Source organism: Lissotriton vulgaris, unplaced genomic scaffold, assembly GCF_964263255.1.
Source record: "Lissotriton vulgaris unplaced genomic scaffold, aLisVul1.2 SCAFFOLD_1493, whole genome shotgun sequence".
NCBI lineage: Eukaryota > Metazoa > Chordata > Amphibia > Caudata > Salamandridae > Lissotriton > Lissotriton vulgaris.
Genome location: NW_028254413.1, coordinates 47,840 through 75,663, shown reverse-complemented (window position 1 = coordinate 75,663; position 27,824 = coordinate 47,840). Strand labels below are relative to the sequence as shown.

At 49.7% G+C, this 27,824-nt stretch overlaps 1 protein-coding gene across 1 annotated transcript in view; it reads left to right on the top strand.

Annotated features, from left to right (window-relative positions):
• LOC147659537 (putative splicing factor, arginine/serine-rich 7) overlaps nt 1-27,824 on the top strand; it is a gene marked incomplete at its 3' end in the record, with an annotated part of 238,441 nt that overhangs the window by 172,707 nt on the left and 37,910 nt on the right. The window contains exon 8 of the mRNA XM_086951663.1: nt 22,038-22,247. Within this exon, the coding sequence (XP_086807789.1) occupies nt 22,038-22,247 (210 nt within the window). The remainder of the gene's footprint in view (nt 1-22,037; nt 22,248-27,824) is intronic.

The following is a 27,824-nucleotide window of genomic DNA, read 5'->3' as shown; positions in this document are numbered from 1 at the left end:
TCGCCCTTGGCCCCAGCTGCACTGTGGATATATCGGACACTGTCCGCCGTCGGTGGCTGGCTCGGCAGGGTGGAAGGTCCGCTAAAAGTCCCGGTCAGGGGATCGGGTCCGGGGAGCCACCGCAGAACACGTCCTACCGAGCCGCCATCTTGGCCACGCCCAAGTCGGACATTTTTAACAAAACTGCAGTGCCCAGTGGCTGCGACGGGAAGTCTCCACAGGATATGATGCATTTTATATTTTTATGTAAGTTTTCTGAATACCCCCGAAAACGCTATCTTGTCACCCTTTTAAAGAAATTAAATTTTAATCAAATTAGACCTGCACTTATGTATTTACAGCTCTTGCACAGTGACCGTGTTCTTCAGGTGATAGAATTTTTAAAACTGACTGTTAAAATAAGAAAGTGTCTAGACGAGTGATTATATACCTCTGAAGGATGATGAATTCAAGTCTTTTGTTGTAAATGATGTACCTTTTGCACTTTAGCTATGTTTTTGCCTACTTACTCATTAAAAGTAACATGTACTATTTGTTTTTTAGAAACTGTGATTTTAACCATGTATTGTTTAAATGAAATTTTTGTGTGCTTTTATGGATTGAAATATATCCGAAATAAAGTCTTATTGAAAATTGAAATTGAATGCCTGGGTGCCTGTGTGTATGAGTGGTGACAGTTGGAGATAGACTGAGCAGCTAGGCAGGCTGCTCCTGGTGGGGTTGGCATAGGAGATATAAGAGCTGAATTAAGAGCTTTTACATGGCTGATCCTTGTTTGATACTACAAGACATGGATTAATAAAGAAGACTTTAGGAACTTACAACCTGGCTACCAGTGTTATGTTATGTTATATAGAGTTTTATTAAGCGCTCAACTACTCGGACCGAGTGTCCCGGCGCTGTCAGACCCAACACAACCATCACGGCCGAGGGGAGTTAATTGCAGAACAACCACGTCTTCAGCTCCTTCCTAAAAGACCAAAGGGTCACGCATTTCTTAAGTGACAGTGGCAGTGCATTCCAGGCTCGGGGTGCAAGGTATCCAAAAGAGCGGCCCCCGATGCGAGCGCGCCTGACTGCCGGAAAAGTGGCCAGTGAAAGGGACGCAGAGCGAAGTGCTCTGGATGGAATGTGAAATCCCAACCGCTTCCTTAGGTAACCTGCACCAGAGCCATGGAGTGCCTTAAATGCCAAGGTCAGCGTCTTGAACTCGATGCGTTTCCGTATCGGAAGCCAGTGGAGGGATTTCAGCAGGCCCGCAGCGTGAGACCTCCGGCGAAGGCCGAAGATGGCACGAGCGGACGAGTTCTGCACCACCTGCAGACGTGAGAGAAGATAATCAGGGAGGCCGAGGTAGAGTACGTTAGCGTAGTCAAGCCTGGATCCTACCAAAGCCTGCACTGTACTTTTCCTGTGGGCGATGGATAGGAGAGGAAGGAATTTCCTGAGCATTCTCAGTATCCTGAAGCATTGACCCACCAGGCCCAGGATCTGTGGTTTAAGGGACAGACCGGTGCCCAACTTGACTCCCAGATTCTTTGCCATCCCCACAGATGTGGGGTGGATATCAGCCGGCCACCAGGACTTCCAACAAGGGTCAGGAGGACACCCAAAAAAGAGGACCTCAGATTTATCTGGGTTGCATTTCAGCTGGTTTATATGAAACCAGCCGAACACAGCACCCAAGCAGTTCCTAATAAACTCTCCATCAAAGTCCCTATTCTTGCCACAGGTGAAGAGAAGCTGGGTGTCATCGGGGTAAGAGACAATCTGGGCACCACAGGCCTCGGCCAGCACTGCCAAAGGGGACATATAGATGTTAAAGAGGGTGGGACTTAGAATCGACCCCTGGGGGACTCCAGCCTCCAATGGCGGTACTGCGGCCGAGTAAGGCGGGGCCCAGACTGTCTGTTGTCGATTCGAGAGAAAGGACTCAAACCATCTGAACACCGTTCCCCTTGACCCAATCTCCAAGAGTCTAGCCAAGAGGCAGCCATGAGGAACGGTGTCAAAGGCCGCCGACCGGTCTAATACCACCAGCAGTGCCGTTCCTCCCTTATCCTGGACCTCCTTGATCGCTTCCGACACCTCAAGCAGTGCCGTCTCCGTGCTCATGTTGGCACGAAAACCGGACTGGGTAGAATGGAGGATGCCGTGAGATTCCACAAAATCCGCCAGGACCGCCTGTACATGCTTCTCAGTCACCTTAGCCAGGACCGGAAGCAGCGAGATAGGTCGGTAGTTGGCATGGGTGGCTGGATCTAATGCCGGCTTCTTCAAAAGGGGAAGGACCAAGGTTTCCTTCCACGATGGAGGCACAACTCCTGTCTCTAGGGAGAGATTCAAAATTGGATTGACCATGGGGTTAATCACGTGTGCCAATTTGGCGAGGTGCTTGGCCGGACAGGGATGAAGAGGTGATCCCGAACGCATCTTGGATAGAATCTCGAACGAGTCTTGTAGTGCAATAGGAGGGAAATTGGCAAGTAAGGGCTGCCCCAACACAGGTTGCGGGGCGGGCAGAGCCATTATGGAAGATGCTGCACCAGCAACTGGAGGGAAAGTTGCCTGGATACTGATGATCTTATTAGCAAAAAAGCTTGCCTTTTTGAGTAACCCAGGACTTCGAAAAGGAACGTTTAGGAGTGATGGCTGGGGAGGTAAATTCTTTTACAATCTGGAAAATCTCTTTGCTGGTATTAGAGGCTTCCTCAATCCTCCTGGCAAAGTACGATTTCTTTTCCACAAAAATTGCCTTATGGTAGCCCTTAACGCACTGCCTATAAACCTCCTTATGGGACTTGTCATAATTTAAGCGCCAAGCTCATTCGGCCTTCTTGCAGAGCCTACGACTAGCATTAAGCATGGGCGTGAACCAAGGCGCCGAGGCGCGCTGAGAGTTCCTAAGCTTCCGCTGAGGGGCCAGCTCCTTAAGGCACTGCACTAACCATGTTTGAAAGAAATCCAGGTCCTGTTCCAAGTCGCCTGTGGACTGGCACGGATGGGCCAGTAGATATTGCGCGACCATATCAGGGGAAACTTTGTGAAAGGCACACGAAGGCGGGGGGATAGGACCAGTCCCTCTGGACGAAAGGCTTGATTTAAATTGAATATCAAAATTGACCAAGAAATGGTCATACCACAGTACAGGTCGAGGAAGCGCAACTTTGATGGAAGTTGTGGAAAAAATCTGATCAAGTATATGCCCCTTGTTGTGAGTAGGGGAAGCCACATAAGGTAGCAAGCCGAGAGGTTTGGTAGTGTCTAGCAACTTGATGGTGTCTGGTGCGTCTGGCAAGTCCATGTGGATATTAAAATCACCTAGAAGTATGCAGTGCTTAAACTGCACACTCATAGCCGATATCACAGAATATAGCCCCTCGTGAAAGGACCCAATAGGCCGAGGGGGCTTGTACACTAAAAAGCCTGCGTAGATTGAGCTGGTGAAATCGTCAAGCAGAAACCCAGAGTTTTGGCCCCAGGGATGTCATCTGTGGGGACAATAGAGCACTCGAAGTGACGATCGATCACCAGAGCCACACACCCCCTTTGCCCGTGCCCCGATCCTTCTGCAGCATGAAGTAATCAGGGGGCAGAGCATTGGAGATATCCGGACCGGATATCTCGCCCAACCATGTTTCCGTTAGGCAAAGACAGGCAGGTTTAGAGTCCGAAAGAAGGTCAAAAAGGTCCTGCGCATGTTTGCTTACAGATCTCGTATTCAGAAGAGCACAGGGAAAGTTACACACAGGCGAACCCTGACCCAACATGGGTATACACAAGTCTCCTAAGTTTTCCGGGGCCCGCCCACCCCGGACCTCATGCAGAGACCATCCACACCCCTTGCATATACAAAGTACAACAGGAAGCTTCAAAAGCTTGCTGCCTTTGTGAGCGTCACCAGGCCACTTGCTGCTTTCAGCAACTGGTCCCCACTGGTTCTAACCCCCACTTTGGGCGGGGGAACCGTGTGGAAAAACAAGTGAGGAAGAGAGGTGTGCCCACCTTTGCCAACTCCACCCCTTAGGTGGGGGAGGCGAGGTAGAGCACAACTCTCAGTCCACGCCATCTTGCAGATTATCCCAACCTTTTCCCTAGCTGTAACAGCCCTAAATCTAGTATTTAGGGACACCCCTGAACCTTGCTTCCTCAGACCAGAAGAAACTACAAGAAATGAAGGACCCAACAGCCATGCTGACGCTAACAAGAGGAAGATGCCCACTGACTTGGCCCCACCCCTACCGGCCCGGTCCGCACCTTGAACCTGCACCTGTGAAATCCCGGTGTGCCCTGCAGCCAGCAACCTCGAATACCCCGGCAGACTTGCCTGCCTTCAACAATAAAGACTGTGTCTCCTGTGAACACTGAATTTATTTATCTCTACCTTCTGGCTCCGGCCGGACACCTCAAATCCGCACCCCTCTGCATCCGCAGTCCACGGCCCGAGCTCGAGTGGGCAAACACCCTGAGGAGGTCTCCCCAGCGATCCTGACATGCGATCCGGCGACACCTGACTTGCCTCAAGTCTCCAGCCGACGCCTGCAGCCTAAATCCGGAAGCTCTACCCCAACCGTGACCCGGAGCTGGTAAGAAGATCTGACCCTAAAAGGCACCCCTGCACCCGACCCTGCCATGGCTTTGGGTGGCCAAACCGACTGTGCATAACCAACCCCCAACATCCCAACTTACCTCTCGGAGTGGTGGCCGCACCCAGAAGCCCTTCGTCCCTGAGCCTGCAGTTCCTTTGCAAACTGGAGGTTCCCCTTGCAAACAGGGCGCCCGACATCGAAACGGCCCCCTGCACCCGGCTGCCTTAGTGCCGCTGATGGTGCTCCTTTGGTGCAACTTTGTTTACCCATTTGCCCTGAGCTAAAGTCCAGGACCTTTGTTCCCACAACCAAGTGACCTGTCGTCATCAGCCACAAACCAGAAGCCCCCTATCCCCATTGAATAACATTGGGCCTCAACACTCTGCACCCGGCTGCTCTAGTGCCACTGAAGGTGTAACAAGAGTGCATCACTGACCCTGGGGAACCCCTGAGTCTAACCCCAGAACCTTAACTCCCACAGTCGATAACTTACCTTTGAACCGATAACCTGTTCGAGGCTTATGAGCTGTAGATTGTATACTTGTGCATAGATCGCTGTAGGAGAGTGGGTTTCTGTTGCAGTAACGCCCCACTTTTTGCCAGACTACTGTTGCACTTTTTCTTGTTGTGCCCTGGGTCCCTGTCAATCAGGTTTTCAGTTCTTTCCCCAAAACTAACCCAGTTGACCTCTCTGGCCACATGTCAGCCCCTGGTAAATGGTACCACAGGTACCCAGGGCACTGTGACCAGAGACGGCCTCTAAGGGCTGCAGCACTTATTGTGCCACCCTTAGAGGCCCTGTACTCTGACACTCGCACACTGCCTTTGCAGGCTGCGTGTCTTGGTGCAGAACAAAGTGAAATCGACATGGCACACATACCTGGGTGCCATGCCCACAAACCACTTCCCTGGCATACATCAGTCACCCCTCTAGCTGGGTGCCCTATGCCAGGGGTGAGGGTACAGGTGCATGAGCCCTGTACCCCTACAGTGCCCAAGTCCATTCCTGGGCACTAGCAGTGCAGTGCTGCCATTAAGAGTATATGGTGCTAGGAGTTTCATTACGAACTCCCCAGCACCATAATGGCTACACTGAAGACTTGGAAGTTTGGTATCAAACTTCTCAGCACATTAAACCCACACTGATGCCAGTTTGGGATTTAATGTAAAATGCACAACAGAGGGCATCTTAAAGATGTCCCATGAAACTCGACCAACTCCTAGTGACCTGACTGAGTTGCTGCCACCAACAGGCATGTTCCTGGACCCCTGGGTCGAGAGCTTGCTGCTCTCAGGGGCCTGAAACAATGCACAGCCTGAGACCAGGTGCCAAGCTTCCTCCCCCAGGATGGGCAGGGTTCACGAAGGAGAAGCTTTAAAGGCATTCCGCCTTTGTGAGGCTCTCCAGACCATTTGCTGCTTTCTGCACATGGTCCCCACTGGTTCTACCCCCCACTTTTGGTGGGAGATCCAGCGGGACAAACAAGTGAGGAAAGGAGGTGTGCCCACCTCTACCAACTCCACCCCTCAGGTGGGGGAGGTAAGTTGAAGCACAACATTGAGTCCCCACCATCTTGAGGATGGGGGGACTCAGCCAACCGGGGACAGGCTCCTGCCCCCCTCCCAATTGAGGGTGGCAGAATAGGGGGTGTACCCACCCCAGGGAAGGACCCATTGGTCCTTGCCCTTTACCTACCTGTAACACCCCTAAATTTGTATTTAGGGGGCACCCTGAACCTTCCTTCCGTAGATCCAGCAACCACAAGAAAAAGAAAAGGACGACGACGAAAAGCCATGCAGAGCTAACAAGAGGACTATGCCCACTGACTTGACTCCAGCCCTACAGGCCTGTCTCCCCTTGTAGCCAGCAACCTCATAAACCCCGGAGGACCTGCCTGCCTGCACTTCAAAGACTGAATCTCTCGTGAACACGAACTTGTTCAAACTGAAGCTCCTGGTGCCAACCAGGAACCGCGAATCCAGCCCACTTGCATCCGCTGAACCTGGTTCAAGCTAGAGTGGACACCACGAGGAGGTCCCCCCCGGCGATCCTGACCCGAGATCCGGCGAACCCTGACATGCCTCAAGCCTCCAGACAACGCCTGCAGCCTCAATCCAGAGTAACACCCCCCCCCCCCATACCGCGACCAGAGCGGGTAAGAAAATCGACGTCCCAAGACACCCCTGCACCCGATGCACCACAGTCTTGTGTACCTAAACCAAATGTGCCTAACCAACCCTCAACATCCCAACTTACCCCTCGAAGTGGTGGTCGCACCTGGAAGATCCTCGTCGCCGAGCCTGCAGTGTTTCTTTGTCCCGGAAGTTCTCCATTGGAAACAACTGGGCACCCAACTTCAAAACAGCACCCTGCACCCTCCCGTGCTAGTGCCGCTGAGGGTGCACCTTTGGTGCTACTTTGGTCCCCTACTTGTCCTGAGCTAAACCCTAGGAGCTTTGCTCCCACAACCTCGTGGCCTGCTTGCCAGCAGCCACCAACCGGAGACCCCCTACCCTCCATAGGATAACATTGGGCCTTCACACTCCGCACCCGGCCGCACTAGTGCCGCTCAGGGTGCAACAACAGTGCATCACTGACCCTGGGAGACCCCGGAGTCTAACCCCAGAACCTTATCTCCCACAGTCGATTACTTACCTGTGAACCGTAAACCTGTTTCCCTCCTTAGGATAACATTGACACTTTTTTTCCAAAAGGAACCCCACAGACTTTTCGCTTACTCCATCACCGACGACATCTCGCTGCATGCCATCGCGTCCACTAACTACACCCTACTGGGAGACCTCAACTTCCACCTCGACAACCAACTGGACCCCAGCACCACATCCCTCCTGGACAACCTCTACAACATTGGACTCCGCCAGATCGTGACTGAACCCACACACTCACCAGGACACACCCTCGACCCCCTCTTCACAACAGGAAGGTGATGCTTCAGCCACACCACCAAACTCCCATGGACTGACCATCGATGCGTCCACTTCCCCTTCAGAACACCCACAGACACCAGCACCTGCTCCCACAAAGAAACTGGACTAGAATCACCGACGACCAGCTGACTTCATCACTCAGCAACTCCACTCCAACCATCACGGAAAACAACGCCAACGCCGCAGCCCGAACACTTCACAGGTGGATCTCTGAAAACACCACCCACGCCAAGAAAGCTCGATGGTTCACCACCGAACTTCGAGAGTCCAGACGCACTTGCCGTCGCCTCGAATAGGCCTGGAGGAACACCAAATCCACAGAAGCCCACAACCACTACAGAGCCGCCACCAACCCATCAGAAAAACGAGGAAAAAAGCGATTGACGACAGAATCTCGACTCATGCACACAACAGCAAAGAACTCTTCAACATCATCAAGGAGTTCGCCCAAGCCACCAGCGAGTCCACCGACATCCCTTCCTCACAAGACCTCTGCGACAAACACCTTTTTCCACCACAAAATCAAGAGCATCTACTACAACTTCGACGAAGACAACCAACACACTGAACCCTCACCAACCACCCCGACACCCTGAAGCCAGCTATCGACAACTGGACAGCCCTCACCACTGAAGACGATAAAGTTAATCCACTCCAGGGACCCACAGACCCCTGCCCCCACCACATTTTCAACAGTGCCGCAGACACAATCACACCCATGCTCTGCCACACCATCAACCGCTCCCAGACAACCGCCTTGTTCCTTGACGACTGGAAACACGCTGAGATCAACCCCTTCCTGAAGAAACGCTCAGTGGACCCCGCCGACATCAAAAACACAGACCCATCTCCCTGCTCCCATTCCCAGCGAAAGTCATTGATAAAGCCATCAACAGCCAACTCGCCACATTCATCGAAGAGCACAACATCCTCGACTCCTCCCAATCAGGCTTCAGAAAAAAAACAGAGTATGGAAACCGCTCTCCTCGCCGCAACAGATGACATCCATACCTTACAGGACAAAGGATAAACAGCAGCCCTCATCCTCCTTGACCTCTCGGCGGCGTTTGACGCAGTCTCACAGCACCCTAATACACAGACTCCACGACGCAGGGATCCAAGTCCAGGCTCTCGACTGAATCCGCTCCTTCCTCCTCGGCAGAATGCAGCGGGTCAGACTCCCCCTTTCCTCTTGGGCCCTACACCTACAACCTGTGGAGTCCCCCAGGGGTCCTCCCTCAGTCCTGCACTCGTTAACGTCTACATGGCTCGGCTCGCCCCCATCGTCAGAACCTACGAACTCAAAATTGTGTCATACGCAGACAGCACCCAACTCATCCTCTACCTATCCTACGAACCCAACACCTCCAAACACAACTTTTGAGAAGGCATGGTAGCAGTCGCCAAATAGATGAAAAACAGCTGCCTATAACTAAACACCAACAAAACGGAAGTACTCATCATGGGCTCAAACCCAGACGCCTGGTGACTCCCTGCCCTCAGAAGCCCGGTCACCTCCACGGACCACGCATGCAACCTGGGAATCATCCTGGACTCAGGAGCCCAAAATGGACCGCCAGATCCACTCTCTCGTCCTCCTGCTTCCACACCCTACACCTCCTACGTAAGACCTTCAAATGGATCCCCCTCGAACACAAAAAGACCGTCACTTGCGCCCTGGTCACCAGCAGGCTTGACTACGACCACGCACTCTATGCCGGAATAAACAAAAATATCATCTCAAGCTACGGAACATCCAAAACGCCGCTGTAAAACTGGTCCTCAACCTGCCAAGACACTGCCACAGCTCCCAGCACCTGCGCACACTCCACTGGCTCCCCATCGTAGCTAGTTACCTTCAAGATGCTACCCCACTCTCACAAGGCCCTCCACGGCACCTGACCAGCATACCTTAACAGCCGATTCAATTTCCACGCACCGCAAAGGACCCTACGATTTTCCCAGCTCTCCTACGCCGTGGTCCCCCGCACCAGAAAGACCAGATAGGGAGCCCGCTCCTTCTCCTTCTGCGCAGCCAGAGCCTGGAACGACCTTCCGCTCCACCTCCCAGATACCCTCGCTCCCCATCTTCGCAAGAAACCTCAAAACCTGGCTCTTCGTCAGACCCCCTCCTTGATGGACTGGAACCTGTGAACTCCCCTCCCCCCCAGCCCCCCAGCCCAATACACACACCCTCCAGCGCCTTGAGACACTTACAGGTGAGTAGTGGCGCTTAACAAACACCTGATTTGATTTATTGTGACCTGCAATTTACTGAAAAAGCCTTTTCATTCCAATGTACTGTATTTGCTAAGTGTTGCATACCCAGCTAGAGGGGTGACTGAGTTATGCCAGGGCTGTGGGCATGGCACACAGGGATGTGTGCCATGTCGACTCTTTGTTTTGTTTTGCACCCAGACACGCAGCCATTAAAGGCAGTGTGTGTGTGTGTGTGTGTGTGTCTGTCAGGGCACAGGACCCATAAGGGTGGCACAATAGTGCTGCAGCCCTTAGGGGTTCTTCTCTGGTCACAGTGCCCTGGGTACCTAGGGTACCATTTATCAGGGGCTGACATGTGGCCAGAGATGCCAATTGGGTTTAGGCTTCAATACTGTTTTAGGGAAGGAATACAGGCCCTTGGCGCTTGATTGGCAGGAGCCCAGGTCACACTCCGTCAAAGCACATCAGCAATTCAGCAAAACTTGGGGGCATACCATGAAAGAAAGATAGCACTTTCTCACAGAAGGGATGACAATGGGGATGATGACCATCACACCATACATCAAGACGACTATAATAAAGACCCAGTTAACACTAATGATCCGGATCTATATCTTTCCAGACAATCACCACCCGATGATAATATAGGGTTCGAGGCATGTGGGCTGCTGAATTCATATCTGTGCATAGATCGCCGCCTAGTGTTGGGTCCGGATGATTGCACATTGTTGTCCTGGAAGAGTCTTCGAAGTATCACGAGATAGGTGGCTCCTCCCCTGGACCACAGTGCGCATGGGCATCCTCTCCATCCTTAGATTGTTTTTTTCCGCCATTGGGTTCGGATGTTACTATCTTAGTTCAAGTTAGGAAAACTTTCTACAAAGCCAAAAGGCTTTTGACACTGTCTGTATTGTTTTGTTCGGTACCGGTAACTTTGTTTCGAGAGGACATCGAGGAATCAGACTGTTTCTTTCCACACTCGACCCGATCTTCGATCTACAATGGAAAGAAGCCCATTCAAGAGGTGTCCACTTTGCAATGCAAAATACCCGCACATCGATGTCCACCCGGTGTGCAACAAGTGCTTGTCCCCGGATCACAACGAAGCCAACTGTATGGCCTGTGCCCCGTTCAGGTCGACGAAAACTCTTCGGATTCGACGCGCGGCTCGATTGGAGTCGAAAAGGTCAGCGCCTGTTCAAGAAAACATCTTCGGGACCGAAGACAAAGAGGTTGTTGATCTGGAGGATCAGGAATACCCCTCCGATCCGGCTTCGGACCATGACTCCGAGTATGACGCCGAAAACGAAGAGGTGCAGAAGAAGACGAAAGCGTCGTCGAAGAGGTAGGAGACGACGCAGGGGCCCTTGGGGCCGTAGAAGATAGCTCAGGCGAGGAGCTAGGCCCAACCGGCTATACTGGGGCCGACGATGACACACTCAATAAGGCTCAGGTCGAGGGATCGCCACTAGGCCTTACCCAAGATCTACAGTCTTGTTCTACAGCCCCGCATAAAGGCCCGGCTTCGAACATTAATAAAGAGCCATCGGTTTCAAAACTGCCATCGGTCGATCCATAGAAATCGAAACCGAAAGCATCAATGCCAAAGCCGAAACCGAAAGTGCAACTAACTCTGGTCGGCTGCAAGGCCTCAAACCCCTCGGAGCCGAAGAAACAGAAAATGGCCGTCGATGCCGAAAACCTCAAGATGGTCATCGAACCGACGGTTGGGGCACCGAAGACCAAGGTCAAGGCTGTCGAACCAACAAGGCCGACGCCGAAAGGAGTCGACACACACAAAAGACTCGAACCGAAATACGGGATCGATCCTCGGTCGAGGCCTGCGGACAAGACGAAGACTGGGTCCAAGGACCCTGTCGAGTCGACGCAGCCGAGTCCATTCATAGCCAAGGAAGTGTCGGAGTCACTCCAACGCATCAAGGTTAAGGCTACAGCGGTCGGGCCAAAGAAGGCCCCAACACCAAAGCTGGTCGGAAACGTTCAGACCGCGTCGACACCAATCAAATTCGGGTTGCCACCGACGGTGCGTCCGAAGATATTCGAACCTAAAAGAGGTATCGGCGCCATTAAAAAAGTGTAGACGGAAATGGAGGCTACAGAGGAGCCTGAAGAACAGGAGTCGAGGCAATTCATCGAGTCGGAAACTGGTAGACTGTCTATATAAAAAAGGAAAATAATACCAGAAACTCCCATGGAGTCATATAATATTCCCTTGAAGAAGAAGAGGGTTTCAACAACGTCACCGGCTCTTGTGGAACCCCTCCATTCCTATGGACAAGACCCTCAGAATTTTTCACCCACATACTCAGATGTGGATGCAGGGGATGACGAACATGAAGATGACCCTTATCATCTGGACACTGATCCCGATGTTCAAAACCAACCATGGGCAGACTCGGCTGACCCAAGGGATCCGCAGACTGTCCCTGACACTCATGTATACAGTGTGAAAACGTCTCCTACTGAGGACACTGCTGCCTTTAACGCCCTTATTGAAAGAGCAGCCAGTAATCATGACGTCGAGCTACATGCTGACACTGTGGAGGAAGACTTTATGGTCGACACCTTTTCCACTTCAGAAAGAACAGTCAAGACCCTGCCCATGCTAAAAGGAGTTCTTAAGCATGCTGGTGACATTTTTAAGGACACCACTAGGGCCAGGGTGTTCAACCCAAGGATTGAAAAGAAATATAGGCCGGCACCTGTGGACCCTACTTATATAAGGGGACAGTTGCCATTGGACTCATTAGTTGTTTCTAATGCACGTAAGAGAGCAAACTCCCAGACTACAGGTGATGCTCCTCCTCCTGACAAGGAGTCAAAAGTTCTGGAAACTTCAGGAAAAAGGGTGGCTGCGCAGGCGGCTAACATCTGGCGCATTGCCAACACTCAGGCACTCTTAGCCAGATATGACAGGTCCTATTATGATACCCTTGTGACACTGTTGCAACACCTACCAGATCAGTACAAGGAGGGAGCGGAGCTATTAATCCAAGAAGGAAAGCTAATAACCAATGCTTCCATCAAGTGCGCGCTAGACGCAGCTGACACTGCAGCCAGGGCCATCAACACTAGCGTTATGTTAAGGAGATATGCCTGGTTGAGAATCTCGGGATTCAAATCTGAAATACAAACTTCTATCCTCAATCAGCCAGTTAACCCGGACTACTTGTTTGGACCTGAGGTTGACACCACCCTTGAAAAAATTAAAAAAGACACAGAGACTGCCAAGTCTATGGGGGCTCTGCAGTCACAGCAGTTTCGGGGTGGCTCCTTTCGTCGCTCCAATACTAGGGGCCCTTCAAGAGGCCAATCCACAGAACAGACACAGTACAATAAAGGAAGTACACAATCCACCTACAATAAGAACAACCGGGGTGGATATGGTGGAAACAACATCAAGGGCAGAGGCAGAGGAAACAACAGTTCCAGATCCTCTGCCAATACCAAACAGTGACGCCCTGTCACTGCCCCCCGACCATTTAACACCTGTCGGGGGGGGGGGGGGGGGGGGAAGAAGGGGGGGGGTCGAGGGGGGGAGAGGGGGGGGGGGAAGAGGGGGGGGGGGGAAGAGGGGGGGGGGGAGAGGGAGACTACAACAGTTCCTGCCAGTCTGGAAATCCATCACCACGGACAGGTGGGTGAGAGACATTGTCCAGTACGGGTATTGTCTGGAATTAACATCCACTCCACCCAACATCCCACCAAGACACCGTCCTATGTCCGCAGAGCACTTACAATTATTGCAGCTGGAGGTCGTCAGCATGCTGCATAAAGGGGCCATAGAGCTCGTGCCTGTAGAAGACCAAGGCTCAGGGGTGTACTCTCTGTACTTTTTAATACCCAAAAAGGACGGGTCTCTCAGACCTATACTGGACCTCAGGCCTCTAAACAGTTACATTCTGTCAGAGCGTTTTCATATGCTCACCTTGCAGCAGGTCCTGCCGTTATTCAGTCAGGGAGACTTCCTCGCAACACTGGATCTAAAAGATGCGTATTTCCATATACCCATACACCCATCACACAGACAGTATCTCAGGTTCACTATTCAAAATCAACTTTATCAGTTCAAAGTCCTCCCTTTCGGAGTAATGACGGCACCCAGGGTGTTCACAAAGTGCCTGGCGACAGTAGCAGCACACCTAAAGAGACAGCACATACATGTCTCCCCTTATCTGGACGACTGGCTTATTCAAGCAAAGACTGCCCAGCAGTGTGCCAGCCACATGTCCCACACCATTCATCTTCTTCACAGTCTGGGATTCTCGCTGAATTATCCGAAGTCACATCTTCAGCCCGCCCACGTGCGACAGTACCTGGGCGCGACAATAAACACTCTGGCAGCCAAAGCTCAGCCAAATTCAGCGAGAATAAACAGCATGCAATTGCTGATACAAAAATTCAGACCTCAACACTCGCTTCCAGCAAAAGTGTTCATGCAGTTGATAGGCATGATGGCCTCCTGCATCTTCATAGTCCCGCACGCGAGACTACATATGCGTCCGCTTCAGGTGTGCTTGGCACGTCAGTGTAATCCGACTCAAGGACAGTTAAAAGACCTAGTGTTGGTGAGCGGTCGGGCATTCAACTCTCTGCATTGGTGGAACCCACAAAACCTTTGCAAGGGCCGACCGTTCCAAGAGCCTGTGCCACAGATTATACCGAAGACGGACGCGTCTCTCCAGGGATGGGGAGCTCATGTACTCCACTACACAGTGCAGGGACTATGGACAGCACAGCAAAAGAAGATGCACATCAACCTTCTGGAACTGATGGCAATCTTCATGGCGATGAAAGCTTTCAAAGTACACTTGTGCAACAAGGTCGTGTTGATCCGGACGGACAACATGACTGCCATGTACTACATACAGAAGCAGGGAGGAACACACTCTCCACAGTTGTCTCATCTGGCTCAGAACATGTGGAAGTGGGCCATTCAGAGGAACATCTTCCTCATGGCGGTACACCTCCCGGGCAAAGACAACCAGATGGCGGATCTGCTCAGCAGACACAGCCACCAAATGCACGAGTGGGAGATACATCCATCAGTACTCCAGCCGTACTTCCAGCAGTGGGGTCATCCAGAGATTGACCTATTCGCCACAAGGGAAAACGCAAAATGCCAAAGCTTCGCCGCCAGGTTCCCACATCCACAGTCACAGGGCAATGCGATATGGATGAACTGGTCAGGCAGATTTGCGTATGCTTTTCCCCCAGCGCCTCTAATACCGCTGGTGGCACGCAAGCTGAAGCAACACTCGATGACACTCATCCTGGTTGCTCCAACGTGGGCACGCCAGCCATGGTACACCACGCTAATAGAACTTTCTGTGGTACCGCATCAACGACTGCGACTAACACCCAGACTTTTAACGCAGAGCCATGGCGAAATTCAGCACCCAGATCCGCAACAGCTCAACCTGGCGATCTGGCTCCTGAAGTCTTAGAATTTGGCTACCTCAAGTTGCCACCGGACTGTATGAACATCATCAAGGAGGCAAGGAGACCCACAACCAGAGCTTGTTATGCGGCTAAATGGAAGAGGTTTGTCATATATTGTAACAATAATGACCCACTGGATGCATCTATTCAAAACATTATCTGTTATTTGCTGCACTTATACAGATGCAATCTGGCATACAGTTCCATTTGTATACATTTATCCGAAATCGAAGCTTATCTTCAAAACAGGCAGCACCTCTCACCATTCAGAGTGCCTGCCATTAAGGCTTTTCTGGAGGGACTCAAAAAAGTGATCCCTCCCAGACACCCACCTTCACCTGTATGGAACCTGAATGTGGTCCTCACCAGACTGATGGGACCGCCTTTTGAACCTCTACACTCTTGTGAGATTCAATTTCTTACCTGGAAAGTTGCTTTCCTAGTAGCCATTTCCTCACTAAGAAGAGTTAGTGAACTCCAGGCACTAACCATTCAAGAGCCATTCATACAGGTCCATGCAAATGGAGTTGTACTACGCACCAACCCTACGTTCATGCCTAAGGTGATTTCGCAATTCCACATGAACCAAACCATAGAACTGCCAATTTTCTTTCCTAATCCAGAAAATGTCGCAGAGAGATCTCTGCACACATTGGACGTCAAAAGAGCTCTTATGTACTATATAGACAGAACAAAAGATTTCAGGAAAACAAAACAACTGTTTGTTGCCTTTTCTCCACAGCACAAAGGCAACCCCATTTCCAAGGCCGGAATAGCCAGATTGATAGTTAAGTGTATACAGATTTGCTACGCAAAGGCTAAACGCACACTAACCATTCCTCCAAGAGCACACTCCACACGTAAGTTAGGAGCGTCCATGGCTTTCCTGTGGAATGTTCCTTTAGAAGAGATATGTAAGGCAGCCACATGGTCCACTACACATACATTTATGAAACACTACCGTGTAGATGTGCATTCAAGACAGCAGGTAGCTGTAGGACAGGCTGTTCTCAAAACTTTTTTTCAGGCTGCTACAGCTGGCACGGGCAGCTGCCGCTAATAGGAGGGACTGCTATTTAATCTATGCACAGATATGAATTCAGCAGCCCACATGCCTCAAACCGAATATGCTACTTACCAGTATGCATCTGTTCTTGGCATGTAGGGCTGCTGACATTCATATCGCCCACCCTCCTCCCCGGCTCCTGTAGTAGCTGTAGCACTCAGAATTACTATGGAGCATGGACATCACTCACTGTATTACACTCCATCTCTGCCACAATGGCGAAAAACAATCTAAGGATAGAGAGGATGCCCATGCGCACTGTAGTCAGGGGAGGAGCCACCTATCTCGTGATACTTGGAAGACTCTTCCAGGACAACAATGTGCAATCATCCGGACCCAACACTAGGCGGCGATCTATGCACAGATATGAATGTCAGCAGCCCTACATGCCAAAAACAGATGCATACTGGTAAGTCGCATATTCGATTCGCCCAGCTTATCAAAAGGGCTGCTCTATTTCATGGGCTAGAATTGCACAATGACCCATTAAAGGAGGATTTCCTCATTGAAACTTTCGCTCCATCCCAAAAATCAACTAATACATTGCCAATGTTAAAAGGCATGCTAAAGCATACTGATGAGGTATTCAAGGACCCAGTTACAGCACGAATACTCACCCCAAGGGTTGATAAAAAATATAAAGCTGTTCCTGCGGACCTAGTTTATATTAAAGGTCAAGTCCCCCTAGACTCCCTTATTGTATCTAATGCCCGCAAGCGAGCCAATTCCCAACCCACAGGCGACGCACCTCCTCCTGATAAGGAGTCAAAGCTCATAGATACGTCAGGCAAACTAATTGCGTCACAAGCCGCTAACAGTTGGCGTATTGCCAATGCACAAGCCCACCTGGCACGCTATGACCGAGCGCATTATGATGAACTGGAAAAGCTAATGCATTATTTACCAGATCAGTACAAAGATAAAGCCAACAACCTCATTCAAGACGGTAAATTAATCACAAACATAAAATGTGCACTTGATGTCGCTGACGCAGCATCTCGTAGCATTAACACCGACATCTTGCTACCCCAACATTCTTGGCTCAGAATCTCAGGATTCAAACAAGAAGTACAGTCAGCGATACTAAACCAACCTTTTGACCAACATCTTTTTGGACCAAATGTAGACTCTTCATTAGAAAAAATGAAGAAAGATACCGAAACTGCTAAATCTATGGGAGCCCTACAACTACCCTCCAGCAGAGGCTCCTTTCGTCGCTCCTTTTATAGGGGCGGCTCCAAAACAATTTAATCGGAGAATGCCTCCTCTAATTACAAAAACCATAACCAACCTTCCTCCTCCCGGGGGTACTATCTAGGAGGGTATAGAGGAAATAACAATAGGGGAAGAGGCAAAAATAATTCCACGCGCACGTACCCTACAAACAAGCAGTGACTTCCCTCCGCTTCCCCCCCAACCATTCCACTCCTGTCAGGGGACGCCTGTCAAAGTTCCTACATGTCTGGTATTCCATTATAACACCAGTGCGAGTGTTCCTGCAATTATTCAGGATGATGGCCTCTTGCATACTCATCGTCCCTCATGCAATACTCCAAATGCGTCCCTTACAGGAGTGTTTGGCACGTCAGTGGAACCAGGCTCAAGGTCAGCTAAAAGATCTGGTGTTGGTAGACAACCGCACCCATCGCTCTCTGCAGTGGTGGAACACACAAAACCTTTCCAGAGGGCGGCCGTTCCTCGACCCGGTTCCACAGATCGTTCCAACAGCAGACGCATCGCTCACCGGATGGGGAGCTCATCTTCAAACCCATACTATTCAGGGCATATGGACCCCTCAAGAAAAGCAATTCCACATAAATTACCTGGAATTGTTGGCAATCTTCCTAGCGTTAAAATCTTTTCAACTCCAGCTTTTAAACAAAGCTGTCCTAGTCTGTACAGACATGACATCAATGTATTATATACAAAAACAGGGGGGACATACTCTCTCCAGCTTTCACACCTAGCTCAAAGCATATGGAGATGGGCCATTCCTCAAAACGTATATCTCCTTGAATAACACCTCCCAGGTGTACACAATCAAATTGCTTATCAACTCAGTCAGCAAAAACAGCAGATTCACGAATGGAAACTTCACCCACTAGTTCTGCTACCATTCTTTCAAAGGTGGGGCCACCCAGAAATAGACCTGTTCGCCACACACCAAAACGCAAAATGCTCAAACTTCGCATCCAGGTATCCGCACTCATTGTCCAAAGGCAATGCCCTATGGATGAACTGGTCCGGTAAGTTTGCTTACGCTTTTCAGCCTCTCCCACTCATTTCGCTAGTGGTTCGCAAACTCAAACAGCATTCCCTCACAATGATCCTAATTGCTCCAACATGGGCCCGCCAACCATGGTCAACAACCCTCTTGGAACTATCAGTAGTTGCTCATCAAAAGCTACGCCTCCCACTCAAGTTTCTCACTCAGAACCATGGAGAGATAAGGTATCTAGATCACAATGCACTCAACCTTGCGATCTGGCACCTGAAATCTTAGAGTTTGGCTACCTTAATCTCCCGCCAGACTGCATGAACATCATTAAAGAGGCTAGAAGTCCTACCACTAGAGCTTGCTATTCAGCAAAGTGGAAAAGATTTGTAATAAACTATACAAATAACAAAATCAACCCAATAGATGCTTCTATTCAAAACATCTGTTACCTTTTGCAACTACAACAATGCAACCTAGCATATACATCCATTAGACTACATCTAGCAGCAATAGAGGCCTATCTCAAACTGACATTAGTCTTTGTTTAGGGTATCAGCTATCAAAGCATTTCTGGAACGACTTAAAAGAATAATTCCACCTACAGTTCCACCCTCTCCAATATGGACCTAAATGTGGTACTTACCAGGTTCAGGGGTCCCCCATTTGAACCTATGCATAAATGCGATTTAGAATTTGTTACCTGGAAAGTAGTTTTCCTGGTTGCCATCACCTCTCTCAGAAAAGTCAGTAAACTGCTGGCATTAACCATACAAGAACCATTTCTCTAAATCCATCATGACAAAGTGGTTCTTATGACCAACCCAAAATCTCTACCTAAACTAGTCTCTGCTTTCCACCTTAATCAATCTGTAGAACTGCCAGTGTTTTCCCTCTACCAGATTCAGTTGCAGAGCGGGCTCTTCACACGCTGGACGTAAAAAGAGCGATACTTTACTACATAGAAAAAACTAAATTCTTTATAAAGACGAAACAACTTTTTGTGGCTTTCTTCCCACCTCATAAAGGCGATCCAATCTCTAAATCGGGGATTGCAAGGTGGATTGTTAAATGCATCTAAATTTACTATGCTAAAGCAAACTGCACCTTAGCCATTCCTCCTAGGGCTCACTCCAGACGTAAACTAGGGGCATCCATGGCATTCTTATGGAGCATTCCCCTAGATGACATCTGCAAAGCAGCAACTTGGTCTACACCACACACGTTCACAAAACACTATTGTGTAGACGTGCAAGCAAAACAAAAAGCGAGTGTGGGCCAGGCAGTATTAAGAACACTTTTTCAAACCACTGCAACAGATACAGGTAGCCACCGCTAGACGGTAACTGCTGCGCAGTCTATGCACAAGTACACAATCTACAGCTCATATTCCTCGAGCGGAAAATGCTACTTACCAGTATGCATCTGTTTTTGGCATCTAGAGCTGTAGATTCATATACACCCACCCGCCTCCACGGATACCTCGATCTGTTCCTGTACTATCTTACTTAGATACATTACACAGGGACATCCCTTTCTATTTTACTAACTCTATCATAACCCTCCATGGCAAAATAATCTGGAGATGGAGTTGATGCCCATGCGCACTATCGTCCTAAGGAGGAGTCACCTACCTCGTGACTACAAAGACCTCTTCCAAGACAAAAAAAAATGCAAACATCCGAGCCCAACATCAGATGGCGATCTATGCACAAATATACGAATCTACAGCTCTACTTGCCAAGAACAAATGCATTCTGGTAAGTAGCATTTTCCTTTCCTCCATAGGATAACATCGACTGTTTTTCTTGGACAAGTTAATTGACTGTTTTTCTTGGAAACGTTTCTAAGTGTAGAGTTTGATAACCTAAAGAAATTCTTTAAAATTGTACTATTTAACAAAAATGATTTTACTTAACCGTTTACAGGAAATGTCCCAGTGTAGTATGCAGGTATACTACACTATGTAAGAAAAGTAATCTAAAAAGTAACTTGCCTGGTATTTTACTGAAAAGCCCATTGAAGTCCATGTACTGTATTTTCAAAGCATTGCATTTCTCTGAAACAATACTGCAAGTCAAAACAAAGTGCATATACCATTACAATCCAAACTGTATTACAACTGTATATTTACTGCAAAGTACTTATCATTCACCTGTGCCTCACTTGCTTGGTTCTAGGAAATAAAAATAACTGAAATAATATTTATGTGAAATCATTTGCTGATTGAGTGTGTGGAACAAATGCTTAACACTGTCCCTGATAACACCTTTTTGCTCGATCACACTACCACAAATAGAGAGTAAGGAGCTATCTAACTTTACCTCTGCCTACCTTTGTAGTTCCACTGGACTCTGGACACACTATACCTCACCTTGGTATAGTATATACAGAGCCAGCTTCCTACAGTAACTACATGTGCTCAACATAGGTAGCTTCCTCTTTGAAGCCCGCCATCTCTGGCTCACCCTGCGTTGGCCAATCTGTCAGGAGAAGGTCACCACTCCACCCACGGCAGGTCATTTGTTCTCCTTCCAGAATGTCATTCAAACCAAGTCTGCAGAAAGGGAGCAGACAGCATCTGGGTACAGCTGCTACTTTCAACAGAAACGGATACTGGAAAACTTTGGTAATAAAGAAACAGCTTTTTAAAGTAGCCCTTTAGAAATTAGTTGTTTTAAATTCGACTTGAGCAATAAGTCTGGTCTTATGTAGCAATTGTTTTGATACCTTGGATTATCCACTTTGGTGGTTGCATATGGATGTTGGCACCACTCAAGTGTAAGTGCAAGCCACTTCCTACTAGTTCATTGGGCTACAACCCTTTCCACAGTAGAAATGACAATTGTATGGTTTTCCTGCAGAGACCTGTTTCACTGAACACATACATGTCTTTCTCTTTAAAAACTACCCGACTTGGCTGCAAATGCAAATGGCAGACTTGGAGTCAGGTTTTACTGTGGCACAACAGTGGTGGCACAAATGTTGCTGCAGTCCACTGGTGACATGTAACCTACAGGCCCTGGGTACATACAGTACCATATTCTATGGGCTTGTAGTTAAGCATTAGCAAATCACAAATACCATTTTATAAGTCAGAGTACATACACTGGGCCCAGACAGCAGGCCACTGTGCATTTGTGTCATGAAACCAGTACCTGGCAAAAAGTGGGGTGAACCTTAAAAAGCCATTGTCTCACACCTTTATTTCTACAAGGAACATTTCCATAGCTAGCCACTCTGTGGTGAAATTAATGCACAGTTTGTGAATTTAGAATACCAGCAAGCTGCAAATCTGTTTAACACAAATGGCTTCTTTTCTTGTGTCCCTAATTATAATCCCACACACCTTTCAAAAATACAGTACAAGGATGCCAGGCGATTGGCTGTCTGTCCTTACAGTGGCATAATGTGACCTACCTGATATTGGAATCCTTCACTTGGATTATTGTTTGTTCCAGTGAGAGTTAAATTATTATATTTCTAAGACATGCTTGACGAAATGTAGTTAATATATATTTTGTTGTTGTTGCAGGAGTAGATCTCGTAACCGTTCACAAAACAGTTCTCGTAACAGATCACGCAACAGATCACGCAACACATCACGCAACACATCACGCAACACATCACGCAACAGATCACGCAACCGATCTCGCTCAAGACACAAAGACAGGCGCCGATCAAGAAGTCCGCCTAGGAAACGTTCTCGATCAAAGGAAAGGCGTAGATCAAGAAGTCGCTCACGGTAAGAGTTTTGGGGGAACTTAAAGGGGTTTGTGAGAGTGCCTTTTTTGCATGCTTAGCCCCCGCATTGTGCCTGGTTTTGATGTGGTTTCAAATGTAGTGCACAGGGTTCCTGCCAATCAGATCACCTGTGCCAGTGCTTCTTCTGTAAAAACAAAAACCCCCAATTGGTATTTCTACCTCCTTTAAGTCCCTGGTAAATGGTATCCTGGGAGCTGAAGGTGATCTCCTGGGACCCTCCCCCTTTTTCCCGCGCCCCCACTGGGACTAAGCTATTAGCTTGCATGCCCCTGTGAGGGAGAAAACAAAGTCTATATGGCTACCTGTCTGGGTGCGATGCCAAACACTGCCTGTCGGCATAGGTAGGTCACCCCTCTCGCATACCTCACAGCCCTAAGACAGGGTGCACTGTACCACAGATGAGAAAATATCTGCATGGGCGAATATGGCCCTAATTCCAAAGCACCATGATGTCTCCACTGAACACATGAGTTTTTGGTACCACACTACTCCTTAGAATAAATCCGCACTGCTGTCAGTGTGGGATTTATTGTACCATGCATCAAAGGGCACCTTAGAGGTGCCCCCTGAAAACCTAGCAAACCTGATGTGGTGTCTGATCGGCTGTAGCCAGCAAGAAAAATTCAAAAGAATAGGTGTGCCAACCTCTGCCACCTCCACCCCTAAGGTGTGGGAAGCGAGGTGAAACACACCTTCCAGTACCTGCCATCTTGAAGATGAGGAGACCCCTCCACTCAGGGCTAGGTCTCTGCCCCCTTCCCACAGGAGGGTGGCATAATAGAGGGTGTAGTCAACCCAGGTAAGGTGCCCATTGGCCCTACCTGCTACTCACCTAAAACGTCTCCTAAATGTAGTATTTAGGTGGCTCCCCCAGACCTAGAAACTATATCTGAGACACCCTAAGAAGAAAGAAGACCATCCTTGACTGAAGACGACTGACTTGGCCGCAGCCCTACCGGCATATCTCCTGTGGAGTTCGGACCTGAATTGAAGAGACCTACTTCAAGGACTCCGGATCTGCTTATCCTGCCCACTCAGCACCCGACGCCCATGGCCAGAGTCTGAGTGGCTCTCCTATGCAGTGAAGTCTACCTAGCGATCCTCACCTCGTGTCCAGTATTGACTGATCTCTCCTGCCCTCCATGACGGCGCCTGCAATGTGAATCCAGAGGCTGCCTCCATCCACGACCGGGTCTGTAAGGAAACTCCGACGTCGAAAGGTACCCCTGTGCCAAAACCCCCTGGGCTTTTGTGAGCTGAACCAACGGTGCCCCTACAACCTCCTACATTTCTACTTACCTTTGCTGTCGTTGGTCTTCCTTCTGCAACCTCTGGTGCCAAACCTGCAGCCTCTTTGCCAAAAGGAGAATCCCTACTGAAAAGCATTAGGTTCCAGACACCGAATTTGCATCCAGACACCCCTGTGCCGCTGGTGCTGTATGTTTGGTGCTGTGTAGCCCCCGTGCTTAACCTAACCCTAAAGCTTGGCCCCTGCAACTGATTTACTTACCTGCAAGCAGTGTGGCTCCAGGCACCAAATGTCTCTTTTGGAAAGCATTGGTTTGAACTCCGATTTTTACCTCTGCACCCGGCTGCCCCTGTCCCGTTGGTGGTGCTGTGTTGGTACTTACCTAACTCCTGGCCCCTGCTGACTTTTAGCTCCTAAGGATTGAATTCGAAGTTTAAATTCCTACCTGTTTGACCGTAATATAGTTTTCCTCGTAGGATAACATTGGACTGTCTTGAAAAGTTTCTAAATGTCGATTTTTTTCAAAGTGAAAATTATTTTTAATTAAAAACGTACCCTATTACGAAGACCTTGGTCTTAGTATAAAATACAAAGTATATTTTTCTAAAATTGGCCTGGATCTCCTTCGAGTTGTTGGTCCATTATTGATCACTGTTGTGCAATAAATGTCTTACACTCCTCTGTGTTAGGCCTTAAACTGCTCGCCCACACATCCATTAATAGAGCACTTTGGGTTTTACATTGAGTCTTTTAAAATGTTGGGGATCCCCTGGACTCTGTGCATGGTAATACCACCTAGTAGCAATATCATGTACAGAGCAAGCTTCCTACAGGGTCCATATGTTTTTAATAGGAAAAGAATGCTATAGTTGCATGAAAGTCACCATCCATGAAAGGCCTGATGTTCGAGGCATGTGGGCTGCTGAATTCATATCTGTGCATAGATCGCCGCCTAGTGTTGGGTCCGGATGATTGCACATTGTTGTCCTGGAAGAGTCTTCGAAGTATCACGAGGTAGGTGGCTCCTCCCCTGGACTACAGTGCGCATGGGCATCGACTCCATCTTCAGATTGTTTTTTCCGCCATTGGGTTCGGATGTCTTTGGGTTCCCTCTAGTCGGAATCGAAAAAAAACTTTCTTAAGACCAAAAGGTCTTTAGTTTAATCGTCGGTATAGTCTTGCGTTCGGTCTAAGTTATTCCAGCTCGGTCCCGAGCCGGATTCCACACCCGCGTGCTTTCGACGCGGAAGGCCCAGTCGACACTTCAGACCCTATCGACCGTTCATCATGGACCGTAGTCCATTTAAGAGATGTCCCGTCTGCAACTCGAAGTATCCCCACATCGACGTCCACCCGGTGTGCAACAAGTGTCTGTCGCCGGACCATGATGAAGCCAAGTGTATGGCTTGTTCCCGCTTCAGGTCCAAGAAGACGCATAAGCTTCGACGAGCTGCGCGCCAGGAGGCCCAGCATGCTGCACCGGCGCCTGTGGACATCGTCGATGGAGGGGATGTCGAAGAACAATCTACCAGGGACAATAGTGAGTCGAACCCCGCGTCGGACGTCGACTACGACTACGACGCGGATGCCGAAATGTTCAAAGCCGAAGAAGTCGTCGACGAGGTAGGAGACGACGACGGGGCCCTCGGGGCCATGGAGGATAGCTCGGACGAAGAGCTTCCTCAAACTGACACTGGGGCCGTGCCGATTCATAAGGCTCAGGTCGAGGGATCGCCATTAGGCCTTACCCAAGATCTTACAATGGGTTCTACGGCCCCGCCTTCGGGCTCGGCCACGGACAGTGCTGCTGAGCCGCACCCTAGCAAATCGAAACCGAAAGTGAAACCTACGGTCTCGACACAAGAAACTGCACAAGTGCCGTCCTCGAAACCGAAAGTGCGCATCACTTTGGTCAGATCCAAGGCTTCGGAGCCCTCCGTGCCGAAGAAGCAAAAGGGTGTTGTCGAGCCGAAGGCTCAAGTCAAGGGCATCGAGACGAAGTCTGCCGCGCCGAAGATAAAGTCAAGGTGGGCGAGCCGAGTGCGTCGGCGCCGAAGACGGTCGACACCAGCAAGGGTCTCGGCGACCCCAAGAAGGCTCTCGGTGACCCGAAGAAAGGACTAAGTGACCAGAAGGTTCTTGAGACTCCGCGTCAACAGGACAGGGCCAAGGGCGGCGCACCCCGAGAGTCTACTCCTGGTGAGACCTTGAAGGATTCTGTCGAACCGGCGCGCCCATCCGCCGCTTTCACCAAGAAGGTGATGGACTCCCTACAGCGCATCAGGGACAAGACCTTATCGGTCGGACCGAAGGATCCTCCGCCTCCGAAGCCGGTTGAGAAACCTCATAAGGCGTCCACGCACATTCATTTTACGTTGCCGCCGAAGATGGCGCCGAAAGCTTTCGCTCCTAAGGCGGTCGCCAGCGTCCCCGAGAAGGTTTCCTCGGCGTCGAAGTCGTCGTCGGTGGTCCCCAGCCCACAGCCTGGACGACCTTCAGTGGACGAGCAACAGGAACACTTAATTGATGCCGAAACCGGCAAGCTTTCCCTTCACAAGCGGAAAATTGCCCCAGAACGTCCAATGGAGCCCTACAAGATTCCTCTGAAGAAAAAGGACTCTGCTTCCACTCCTGTCTTGGTGGAACCACTTTCTCCACAGACTCATAATGTTTCGCCCACTTACTCTGATGTGGACGCTGTGGAGGGCGATGATGAGGATGAGTACAGCTATCCTGTCTATACAGACCCTGAGGATACCAATGAACCCTGGGCCGCTGGTGCTGACCCAGGTGATCCTCATTCAGGACAAGACCCTCAACTATATTCTGCCAAGACGTCTCCTACAGAAGACTCTGCAGCTTTCAATGCCCTCATTGAACGGGCAGCTACCAATCACAACGTCCAGCTCCATGCTGACCCTGTTGATGTCGATTTCCTTTTTGATACCTTCGCAGCCTCAGAGGACTGTCAAGACTCTGCCTATGCTGAAAGGTGTCTTAAAACATGCTGGGGACATCTTTAAAGAGCCTACCAGGGCGAGGGTGATAAACCCTAGGATCGAAAAGAAGTATAAGTCGGCGCCTACCGATCCTACCTACATCAAAGGACAGTTGCCTCTGGACTCCCTTCTCGTCTCGAATGCCCGGAAGAGGGCTAATTCTCAGACTACGGGTGATGCTCCTCCCCCAGACAAAGAATCTAAGGTCTTTGAGGCATCAGGGAAGAGGGTAGCCGCACAAGCGGCCAACATCTGGCGCATTTCAAATACACAAGCGCTTCTGGCGAGGTATGACAGAGCACACTATGACATGCTGGAGACCCTGTTGCGATTCAGAAAAGGGGGTGGTGATGAACAGAGTGTCTGAATTAAGCAGACCACTCTTACCCAGTCCAAAGATCAGGGCTTGATCCATCACCGTTATTTATCTCACTGCACCATCCCAGCTCAGAACCTGGCTATATGCAAATCAGTCTGTCCCTGGCCCAGTGCATCATGGGAAAAGGGCAGACTAAACTACCAAGCCAATTCTTCACCAGAAAGGAGACAAGCTACCGGGGACCGGTTTCTGGCATTTCAGCCTTCTTCGGCCCGGCTTGCTTGAATCCTGATGGTACAGTGAGAAAGGGACTCATGTCTGAGTATACCCTGCCACACCTATAGTGGCCAAAAACGATTCAGAAAAGGGGGTGGTGATGAACAGAGTGTCTGAATTAAGCAGACCACTCTTACCCAGTCCAAAGATCAGGGCTTGATCCATCACCGTTATTTATCTCACTGCACCATCCCAGCTCAGAACCTGGCTATATGCAAATCAGTCTGTCCCTGGCCCAGTGCATCATGGGAAAAGGGCAGACTAAACTACCAAGCCAATTCTTCACCAGAAAGGAGACAAGCTACCGGGGACCGGTTTCTGGCATTTCAGCCTTCTTCGGCCCGGCTTGCTTGAATCCTGATGGTACAGTGAGAAAGGGACTCATGTCTGAGTATACCCTGCCACACCTATAGTGGCCAAAAACGATTCAGAAAAGGGGGTGGTGATGAACAGAGTGTCTGAATTAAGCAGACCACTCTTACCCAGTCCAAAGATCAGGGCTTGATCCATCACCGTTATTTATCTCACTGCACCATCCCAGCTCAGAACCTGGCTATATGCAAATCAGTCTGTCCCTGGCCCAGTGCATCATGGGAAAAGGGCAGACTAAACTACCAAGCCAATTCTTCACCAGAAAGGAGACAAGCTACCGGGGACCGGTTTCTGGCATTTCAGCCTTCTTCGGCCCGGCTTGCTTGAATCCTGATGGTACAG